This window comes from Idiotropiscis lumnitzeri, chromosome 17 (genome assembly GCF_059441095.1).
Source record: "Idiotropiscis lumnitzeri isolate Australia: NSW breed Sydney's pygmy pipehorse chromosome 17, RoL_Ilum_1.0, whole genome shotgun sequence".
Lineage (NCBI taxonomy): Eukaryota > Metazoa > Chordata > Actinopteri > Syngnathiformes > Syngnathidae > Idiotropiscis > Idiotropiscis lumnitzeri.
In genome coordinates, this window is record NC_142407.1 from 13,104,876 (window position 1) to 13,116,092 (window position 11,217).

The window sequence follows — 11,217 nt, forward strand, 5'->3', positions numbered from 1 at the left end:
TGCTGACATATTCTATTTTACACTTTGATAACATTCCATTCGTCAATGCAACGCAACAAGCGAGAACAAAAAAATGGAAATATATACAAACAATTGCACATTGCAGTTCGTATCGTAAACAAATATTCACATAAACATTTAAGTAAATATATAGACAAAATGTTGTTAGACTTTAAATAAACAACTTGGAGTACTTGTCATTTTTTTCCCCCTGATATTCACCTGTAATTTTTTCTACTCAGTGCAACATGCGGGTACACATATTATATGTCTTCTTCTTTTTTAAGTCCACCAGAAGTTATTTTTATTTTTCCTCCAGTTTACGCCAAATTAAACTAAATTACACGAGTTCTGATCCATTTCAATTACCTAAAATGACCTCTAGATGTCCATAGTGGACTTCCATTCATGATTATGCAGTCTGAGGGAAGCCACAATTTTATTTATTCATTTTATATATTTATTTTTATATATTAAGGAAAGAATGATTTTTTGGGGAAAAGGTGGGCATTGTCCATTGCCTTGTGAAAGGAAAGGAAAACCATTTCAGGAAAAAAACACGTTTCTACTTTATAAAAGGAAAGTTCCTCTCGGTATTGTGGGCCAATTGCTGTTTTATACCTTGCTATACTTCCTGTCCAGAACAAAGCCCAATTAATCCAAGCGAGCAGACTGCAGTCGCCCCCACAGATTCCTCAACTGGGCCGAAATTAAAACATTTGAATTCAATTGTATGCTTGTTTGTTTGGTCCGGCTAAATGGAGCTATTGTATGCAAACAGTGTGTGCAGAAGCATATGACCTCTCAGTGCAGGGCACTGCAGTGTAGTGCGCGAATGTGTGTGCGTGCGTGTGTGCGCGCGTGCGTGTGCGTGTGTGTGTGTGTGATACCATTAGCAATGCAAAGTCCTGCTGCTCCATTGCTCACTGGCACAGATTTCTTCAAAAAGCCTACATGCATAAAAGTGTCTGGATGTTATCTGGTCTGAGCATTATCTGAAGGTAAGGATTCTTAGCTTCTTGTCTGATCATCTTGACTTCACAACCGATTCACTCTCACCAAACTCAGCCCATTGAAAATATGCACAAGGCACTTTTGGCAATTCGTACGCCTCGCTCTGACGAGTGGCGCGTGTGTCACATGACGCACGGTGCCAGGTCACTCATAAGGGGTCTGCCAAATCCAGACGAGGGCAGAGGGGCCCTCTTCTTCTCTTTCTGGACAGTCCGTCATCCATGCCAAGCCAGTGGGTCCAAAAAGTTGTCATCGCTGTCTCTTATGCCTCTTACGCCTCCTGCTGAGCCGGGTAACATTTCGACGCAATACAGAGATGATGCCCTGAACAGGACTTGGGCACTTTTTAAATGTTTATTCATGCAGATGTGACTCCCGAAATGCTTGTGATACTTGGATTTTAAATGTGTCTGTTTTTCTTTTACTTCAAAATGATGGCTTGGGGTTGGGAATTGAAATTTGAAAATTGAAGTTGAAGTTACATTTGTCATGTATAAACTTGCGTCAACATGCAGGTTATGCAAAATTTGAATTGATCAAATTACACGGGTGATTATGAGAGGGACACAAAAGTGCACCTTAAAATGTAATGGAAATGTTCAACAAGTATTTTTATTTTTGGATAATGTGAAATTTGTATATTTTTATTATTTAGTATGATTTATTTTTGCACTATTGTCACCTTATCACATTTTTGTAACTGTCTCACACACCTTAATGGGTGGATTTGGCAAAGTAGATAAAAAAAAATGTAATTCAAGAATATGATGAAGCGATAAAATGAAATTTGCATTGTAATTATCGACATATGGTGGAAACATCCATTTTCTATCGGGCCTGTCCTGTTTAGGGTGCCATGGTTTTGGAGTCTATTCCATCTGACGTCGGGTGAAAGGAAGAGACTGCAGTGTTAATACAAAATGAATATTATTCTTCTTATCATTATTATTATGATTGACAGGTGGATCTTAGTGGGCTGATATGCATCTTGGAGAGAGACGTCAAAATGAACTCCAACTCCTCTGTTTGTGTCTTTCAGACCCGGAGCAAAAAATGAACTGGGCCTCATTTTATGCTGTCATCAGCGGCGTCAACAAACACTCTACGGGGATCGGTCGCATCTGGCTCTCCGTGCTCTTCATTTTCCGAATCCTGGTCCTGGTGGTTGCAGCAGAGAGCGTGTGGGGGGATGAAAAGTCCGGCTTCACTTGCAACACCCAGCAGCCGGGCTGCAACAGTGTGTGCTACGACCACTTCTTCCCCATCTCGCACATCCGCCTGTGGGCCCTGCAGCTCATCTTGGTGTCCACTCCTGCCTTGCTGGTCGCCATGCATGTGGCCCACCGGCGGCATGTGGACAAGAAGCTTTACAAGCTGTCAGGGAAGAGCAACCCCAAAGAACTGGAGCAGATCAAGAGCCAAAAAATGAAAATCACTGGCGCCCTCTGGTGGACATACGTCATCAGCCTGTTATTCCGGCTCACGTTCGAGGTGACTTTTATGTACGTTTTCTACATGATCTACCCCGGTTACAAGATGATCCGTCTGGTCAAGTGTGACTCATACCCTTGTCCCAACACGGTGGACTGCTTCGTATCCCGGCCCACCGAGAAAACCGTCTTCACCGTGTTCATGTTGGCCGTGTCGGGCATTTGCATCCTGCTCAACATCGCCGAGGTCGTCTTCTTGGTGGGGAAGGCTTGCGGCAAGCACCTGCACAATGCTGGAGACTCAACCGCGGGGGCTTGGCTCCAACATAAGTTCATCGTCGGCAAATAAATCTGGTTGAAAATGCCACAGAATGCAGTGAGCTTACATGATTAAAAAACAATTCTTAACACGTGATTGACACGATGAAAGTGCAATACACTATGTATATTTTGGTGTTATTTTATGTCATTCAAAATAAAGCAAGCACGATGGCCTCACAGTGCAGAGGTCGAGGGTTCGATTCCGGCTCTGGCCTTCCTGTGTGGAGTTTGCATGTTCTCATCCGGGTACTCCAGTTTCCTCCCACATTCCAAAAACATGCATGGCAGGTCGATTGGACAATTTGTGTCTTTGTGGGCCCTGTGATTGGCCGGCAACCAGTCCAGGGTGTCCTCCGCCGACTGCAAGAAGACACCTGGGATAGGCTTCAGCACCCCTGGACCCTTGTGAGGAGAAGCGGTGGACATAATGGATGGATGGATGTTTAATTTATTCCATTTTAAATACATTACATATACAGTATCAATATTTACCTTCTTTCTGCCATGAATTGTACACAGTGTACTGACAAGTAATAAACTAATGCATGCACAGTAAATATACAATGCAATATATTCATTGGAAGTGACAGTGTTTCATTTATCTGGATGTTCGCTAAAAGATGCCCGTGAGTTATTTATGAAGCACTAAATCTTTGGCGCCAGAAGCGTGCAGAATGAAGTCCACTCTTGAGTTGATCTGCGTGCTTGATGCTTCATGACGAAAAAATGTGAACGGCATGGCGCTTCATGGCATTTTTGGTGGCACCGTTGCCATCTTTAAACCTGAGTGGCCACCTGTGAGCAAACATCAACAGAGTTCGGGGTTATCAATAGCCTTCGCCGCGTGAGGGTGCGACCTGCAGGGGTCAATTGTTGACCCCGCTGACAGCTGGACAGTCAGAGACATTTCTCTTTTTATAGAAACTATCAACACACCGTCGTCATACGAAAGGCATGAAACGCACCGCAAGCACACGGGATTCGGATTACATCATGTGATTATAAAAGTAAGAAAAAAAAAAAGTCCTCGAACCGTAGCTCGGTTAGTTACATGAGAATCAAAGCAGCTCTTATTCAACATTACGGCAAACAACAATGACAAATAATCACTACATCGTTTGGAGAAGGCAATATCTGTAAAAATAATAAAATGATGCGACTGCTGAACAGAAGAAGATGAAATGGAATTTGGAACTAGTGGATAATATGGCACACAATACAAAAACTTTAATGAATTTATGGGAAAAGAATGTTTAACATCGTTACAATAGATGCTGCCACAGCTTTCGAGTAGCTGTTTTTTAATTTTTTTTTTTTTTTTTTACTTTGAGCACAGTGGTCCTTAACCTGAATTTTTAGAGTGCAAGTAGAAAATTTAGGCGCATATAACTGTAAATCGACTTGCAAATTATATATTCGTTACACTCATTTTCACTCTTGTACTTAAAAAAAAAAAATCTAATTTACAGATGGTCACAGATTGTTACTGGGCAGTCAGATAAATCGTTAAATCGAATCAAATATCGTTGAAAACATCAGAATGCTGACAGCGTTTCCATCACCCATGAGGGTATATCGGGTATACGGATTTTGATGGTGGATGAAAATCCAAATCGAAATTTTAATGGTTGTCATAATGGGGTCTCGCTATGAGCAATTTCATCCTCATCACATTTCTTCTCACGTTTTATGGCTTAAGTTAAACCGCATAATGGTGCGAAGCGAAAAGTCTCCAAATTGCAATCCAAGCACAATTTGGAAGTGTTGGCTGTCACTCTTGCTGCTGTTGGTGTGGAATGAAGCAGTAAATACAAAATGATAAAAGTTGAATTGTGCGAGGACACAAATTTGGACAACTTTCATTCGTCAGCCGAGGGTCACCTCGCCCAAAAAGCACCGAGCGCCGCCACACGGGCGACAACAAAGGCGTTCCCTGCCTCGTAATTTATATTTAGACCACGCAGACATGCCGCATCCCCTCAGGAGGCTTCAGCTGCCATTTTTGTGAGTACAAACGCAAACCCTCAAGTGAGTGCTTTCTCTGCTGCGTGTCTTCACGTGAACGGCACAAAGCCTCATTTGTGGCCACTTGTTGAATACATCACAGTATTCGGCGCGATCAGGTGGGAAGGTTTGCAGGGCCCAATCAATAGAACAGACACAAAAAGGAAATTACTGGAGTGAAGATTATCTTGACACTCGTCAGCGGTTCAGAAAAATGCGAACTGAAGAATCACGTTCCCAACCCACTCAACGTAGACTTCAAAGGCTGGACGAGAAAAAAAAAGAATGAAAGAAAATAAAATTATATAAAATGATATAAAATTATGTAAAATAAAATAAAATTAAATAAAATTAAATACAATTTAATTAAATTAAATTAAATATAAAGCTAGCAACCTACTGAAATTAAACAATTTTTTTGTGTCTTTGTTCTTTTTTTTTTTTTCAAATTGCAGTCTTTGCATTTTGAAAATTGCATTCCATCACGATGTCAACTAGAATTCAATTGCTCAGCCCCCACCCACAACACAACACATCACGTATTGCACAATCCAAATCCCAAATTGAGTTGTATTCTTCAAATGTTCTCTCCCAAACAGGTGCTGGATTGACGGCCCAAAGGACAGGCACAAGTGTTTTGCAGGTTTGCTGCAGCGTCACCACGAACAGGCTATGAAATATAAACTACAAACCTAAATCTGGGTCTTGTGTCACAAGATCTGTCCTCAAGCAAAAGTTGTGTACCAGCAGGCAGCTCCAGCTCTCCAACACCCTCACCGCCATTTTCGCTTTAATGAGTGGTGAAGACGCAACCTTTGGGAAGACAAGTAGTTGATTCATGATCAATCGCATCGCATTCTATCTTTTGTAAACTCAGGCGCCTTCTTTGTTTCTGCCAGTCGGCTTGCAGCAAACAAGTAAGTTGCCTTCAATTGTACATATTCTTTTTATGTTTTATCACTATATAAAGTTTTTTTTTTTACTCAAGTGGAGACTTTGATTAACTATTAGACAAAGCTTCTCTTTTAATCGAGGAAAACATTTTGAAATGCTTTCTTTCCGAGCCAAAGAAAATAATCCAGTCATTTGCAATGAGCGGAAGAAAACTTGACTATATTGCCCATGGGTTTGTTTCATTTCCAGTTTAAGTCTCTCAAGTTTTAACCCTTCGTGTATGCAGCAGAACCTGTTATCAAATGTTTTGATTCAAATTCTAATTTTATAGCATTTATTAAGTTAATTATTTTTAAATTACTGCCCTCTGAAGGTACAATCAAAAACCCCCCCAAAAAAGTTGTTCCACTAAATGCACTTTCAAAAGAAATACACCACTGGTGAAATATTGATGTAAAAACAATGGGTTATGTGTTTAATTTAGCCAATGCAATTATTATTCCATCTATTTAATATTAGATGTTACACAATATACATTAAGTAGCAATTTTATAAGCTTGAGTGATTTTTTTTTTATTTTGCATTCAATTTACTGTGGAACTGCTTTATGGATGCTTTATTGTATCAAATATTCACATGAGTAGTGCAAATAAAAATGACGACTAATAATCATATGAATAATAATTAAAATCCATGTAAGTCACTGACAAGGTTGTGGTTCGCCCGCCTGACTTTGTACAAGCACATAAGTTCATTCCTCATGAGTGACGGAATGTGAGTGCGTGACCCTATTGGGTTTTGTACAGCTGTCGACTTCAAAAAGTAAATAGCATTATGCCTAACACAAAAACAATTTCTATAATATTTTGCACGGTGGAACTTCATGATGAATTCATTACGACCTCCCTCGGTTCACCTCCATGAACCAAATTGCCGTCTGATGCAACCAACAAATAGATGGAGAAACAAGCTCAAATGTGACAGTCAACATTTTTGGCTAAATAACATTTATTTATTACCATATTCATTGGTAGTATTACAGTGGTATTAATAAACATCCATTCACTGCCATTGACGGCTATACAAGTCAAATATGCATTGCAACCGAGAAAAAAAATTAAAAATCCCCCTCTGGCCCCATCGTGTAGCTCTAATTTGATACTTATGAAACCACAGCGTCTGAAGAAAAACAACAAAGCAGAGACAGAAAGTTTGTTATGTCATCCAGAACTAATTTTACGCAAAGGCTCTCGGTTGTTTAGATTGACATAGAAGGACGTGGAGATTGAAATCTGATTGGAAAAATAATAAACATCGAGATGTAGGGGATGAAGTTCAGCCAAGAGACACTCGACAAAATTAACCGATTATACTTTTGGGAATAAATGAACGTAATTTCATGGACGACATTGAGGTTCTAAATGTAGGTCAGCGCTTTTGATATTATTTTAGGCCTTGCCGTCCTTAACCAATCAGTACTTCGAGATAAAGCCACCCAGATTTCACACGTAATCGTTTGACGTGTGGTTTTCCCTACCCAGGTGATCTTGTCATTAACGCTGAGGATCGATTGGTGAGTTGCCATGGGAGACTGGAACCTGTTGGGGAAACTGCTCGAGAGCGCCCAGGAGCACTCGACCGTGGTGGGCAAAGTGTGGCTGACGGTTCTGTTCATCTTCCGCATCCTGGTGCTGGGCTCGGCCGCCGAGAAGGTGTGGGGAGACGAGCAGTCCGGTTTCACTTGCGACACCAAGCAGCCCGGTTGTCAGAACGTGTGCTATGACAAGACCTTCCCCATCTCCCACATCCGCTTCTGGGTGATGCAGATCATCTTTGTGTCCACGCCCACTCTCATCTACTTGGGCCACATCCTTCATCTGGTGCGCATGGAGGACAAGTTGAAAGAGAAGGAGAAGGAGGCAGCTCTCCTGAGTGAAAAGCAGCAGCTGATACTTGGTCAAAAGGCCAAGAAGACGTTAAGGCCCATCAAGGACAACCAAGGTCACGTGCACTTGAGAGGAGCACTCCTTCGGACTTACGTCTTCAGCATAATCTTCAAGACCCTATTCGAAGTGGCTTTCATCGTGGCTCAGTACTTCCTGTATGGTTTTGAGCTGAAGCCGATGTACACGTGCGACCGTTGGCCGTGCCCCAATGTGGTCAACTGCTACATCTCCAGACCCACCGAAAAGACCGTTTTCATCCTCTTCATGCTGGCCGTGGCATGCATTTCGCTGCTGCTCAACTTAGTGGAAATGTATCATCTCGGTTTCACCAAATGCCATCAGGGCCTCCGTTATAAGCGGCCGCAGGCGACCAGGGAGCCCGCGGAAACCGTCCTCCCTTTCGTCCCCGACTACAACTACTTCCCAAGTCGCCCCGCGGGGCCCGAGTCCTTCCCGGTGGAGGCCAAATACGGCCTCGCGGAGCCCAATGCCCCCTTCAGCCCGTACAGCAGCAAGGTGATGTATAAGCAGAACAGAGACAACATGGCCGTAGAGCGGAAAGGTAAGAATGATGGAGACGATGAGAGGGAGAGGAGAACTTCCAACTCGCTTCAAGAGACGCCTGTGGAAAGCCAGCGCAGAAACAGTCAGTCCAGCAAGCACAGCAGTAACAAGAGCAGAATGGATGACCTCAAAATATAAAAATATAGACTTTTTGTTGTTTTTTTTTGGTGCAGGACGAACCGAAAAACTCGAGTTCATTTCACTTGAACTTCCTTAACTGTGACTGACGGAAAGGGGACAGCCCGGTCCGTGCGTGGGTTTGCTGGGGCTTCCTCCCACATTCCAAAAACTTGCACGCTTCAAGTCAAATTGTCTTTGGGTGTAAATGTGATTTTTGTTCGTCTCTGTGTGGCGACAGTCCGGCAACCACCAATTTATGACGGCACGCAGCACAGGAGATGTATTCCTCCCTATTGGATGCAGTATTTCATTCATAATAATATATCTAAATATATACCAATCTAAAAACATGACATTGGTTTTCTAACAGAGCAAAAATAGAGTCCTAAGTTGGCAAAAAATGTTTCGCTCAGGGCACTAATCAAAAAAACAAAAACAAACAAACACTTTCATACAAGGATACACAAGATATCTTAGCAAAGCTTTATGTTGTTGTTTGTTCAAATTGTTCACGGTTTTATTGGCTGGCCTAAAAATGATCACAAGCACAATCCTGCGTTTACAACCTAAATTAAAAAAAAAATTCTTCCACGAAATTGTCTTAATAGTTTTCCTAAGTGTCTCGTCTCTTCATTTTGCGGCGCCTCTTTTGGCTGCTCGGCTTTTCAGTAGTGTTGTGAATTGGAAGGATTCTTCCAAGAACCTTCACAGAAGAAAACTTATCTTTTGTGATACCTGTCCTGAAATCTTTCTGACGCATCTCATAATTTGCTCAGAAATTGTGGAAGGAAGAGATGGACTAAAAAAAGGCCAGGAAAGAAAAGTCAGTAAGATTTAAGTTTGGGGAAAGGCCGGTTCTGGACCGTCCCGAGACAGCCGAGGGCCTACGATCTTCCTGGCGGATCAAAGAACACAGCAAATGCTCATGTACACTTGGTCGAGCTTTCTGGCAAATCAGCCGACTATTATGAGTCAAAGCAACTTTTATTATTTTTACTATTATTATTCATTATTAGTCATTTTTATGATTATTTTCATTTTAGTTTTTTATTTTTATTATTGATTAAAACGAATTCAAAAGAGTTTCACTATAACATAACACTTTAGAGTAACAAATAAACTGCTATTTCAAATGTATTTATTTATTTATGACTTTATCCTTGCTAGCATTATTAATATCTTATTTATTATGTCTTAAGATTCATACTTGATCTTTATTATGTGCAACACTTTGTTACCGTTTTTCTTTAAGGTGCCGTGTAAATAAAGTTGAGTTCTGTTGTTCTTATGCACACATTGATTGAGAATATGACAAGTTCTAAAAATAAAACGGTGACAGGACAGTTGACTGTTTGATTGCGTGAGTTCTGTGATTTACTTCCGTCTTCTGTGCACAGCCTCTTATAACCGGGGATGTCATTACCATTTGCATCAACTTACGCCACTGGGAGTCTCAGTTTTTTTTAAATGGAAAGAAAGATAATTGAAAGAATAATGTTTGAAATGTAATCGGTGTTATTAAACGGGTGTTAAGGCCAATGAAAGATGGCAGTAAGAAGGAGTCAAAGCATATTATTAAAAGATTGACCACTCTTTATTACTTTGGAACGACATTAATAACATAAAAAAAAAGAAAAACACAACAAGCAAGAGAAATCTTGGCAAGCCACATTGTCATCATGAATGAATCAAATACGACAGCACTCACCATGATTTTCCAAAAAAAAAACCAAAAAAAAAATGTCCCTCCAAAGCAGTCATTGGTAAATCTTGCCCATCAACGCGTGATTACGTTTTGCTTTCATTGAACAAAATAAAAGCAGTTTTTTTGGAAAAGAGCAACGGAGCAAATAATCTGAAATGAAAATGTCAAATCCTCTCACAGCAAGATTACTCTGCAATCTGAAATCATACTCTTTGACTTCGCAGACTTGGGCAAAACAATCAAGAGTGTATTTGTTAAAAATATCAAATAAAACAAATTCTTGTCACGGACAACTGTATAACAAAAATACATTTAATATAGATCTATTAAATCACTTCAATATATTTATACTTTATCAGTTCGGCTTAACTATCTGTTTTATAACTTTAACTGTTTAAATGCGTCAAGAAAGCCGTTACACTGGAATAACGAGTATGGCTTTTTTTTTTTTAACCCTAACCGTTCATTTACTGACGTGATCAAAGCAGTCTACAGTATACAATATTTTCTTTGACACAAGACATGTAAACATGGATCATCAGTTTTCAAAGGTGATGCTGGTTTGTACTCACAATTGTAGTAGACGTGTTAAATGCCATAAAAAAAAAAAATTAAAAGACAAAAACCAACACTGGCGCTCAAATCACTTCTTGAACAGTCTTTTCTTATACAGCAAAAAAAAAAAGTTTTAAATATGTGAATATGGCCCAAAGAGATGGAAGCATCCAAAACCTTTTGACCCGAACGCCTCCGATGTGAAGGCATAATGTGCAACAAGTCATTGGGGAGCAAGCAGCAAAAGCACAGATAAAGAGAAAAAAAAACAACACGCACTTTGCATGTTGTTGAAGGCGTGCATCCAAATGTTGCAAATGTGCTACACAGGCTGAACAATAAGAATGTTGAACTCAGTCATAAACTTCCAATTATTTCTCTCAGGATAATCCACATTTGAACGCATATAAATTGCACCCTGAGATTAGATTAAGGTAAAATATCCTTCGCATTCCATTCCAAGCAGCTCACGCCTGAGCTATTTTGAGCCAACGCACTAGTGATACTGGTGCAGGGGGTACTCGCTTGACTGCGCTGACAGCGAGTGTCGCAAATTAAGAAACAAACGACAGGATGCTTCTTCTCGTCAGCAGAGCATACACACACACACACACACACACACACACACACACACACACACACACACACACACACGCGCGCGCAC

General features: G+C 40.7%; 2 protein-coding genes across 3 annotated transcripts; both read left to right on the forward strand.

The window, feature by feature from the left end:
* Positions 1–883: 883 nt before the first annotated feature.
* gjb1a (gap junction protein beta 1a) lies at positions 884–3,308 on the forward strand. Of its 2 annotated transcripts, none has more exons than XM_088279024.1 (2): positions 884–1,001; positions 2,054–3,308. In XM_088279024.1, exon 2 carries the CDS (start codon positions 2,068–2,070, stop codon positions 2,791–2,793), a length of 726 nt encoding a protein of 241 aa, XP_088135150.1. In that variant the 5' UTR covers positions 884–1,001; positions 2,054–2,067; the 3' UTR covers positions 2,794–3,308. The 2 variants fall into 2 exon arrangements, with proteins under 2 accessions (XP_088135150.1, XP_088135149.1); XM_088279023.1 differs by lacking the exon at positions 884–1,001 and adding an exon at positions 1,141–1,306.
* A 3,938-nt stretch (positions 3,309–7,246) lies between these two features.
* gja2 (gap junction protein, alpha 2) lies at positions 7,247–8,311 on the forward strand. The gene has a single exon (XM_088278932.1). It carries the CDS (start codon positions 7,247–7,249, stop codon positions 8,309–8,311), a length of 1,065 nt encoding a protein of 354 aa, XP_088135058.1.
* Positions 8,312–11,217: the final 2,906 nt, after the last annotated feature.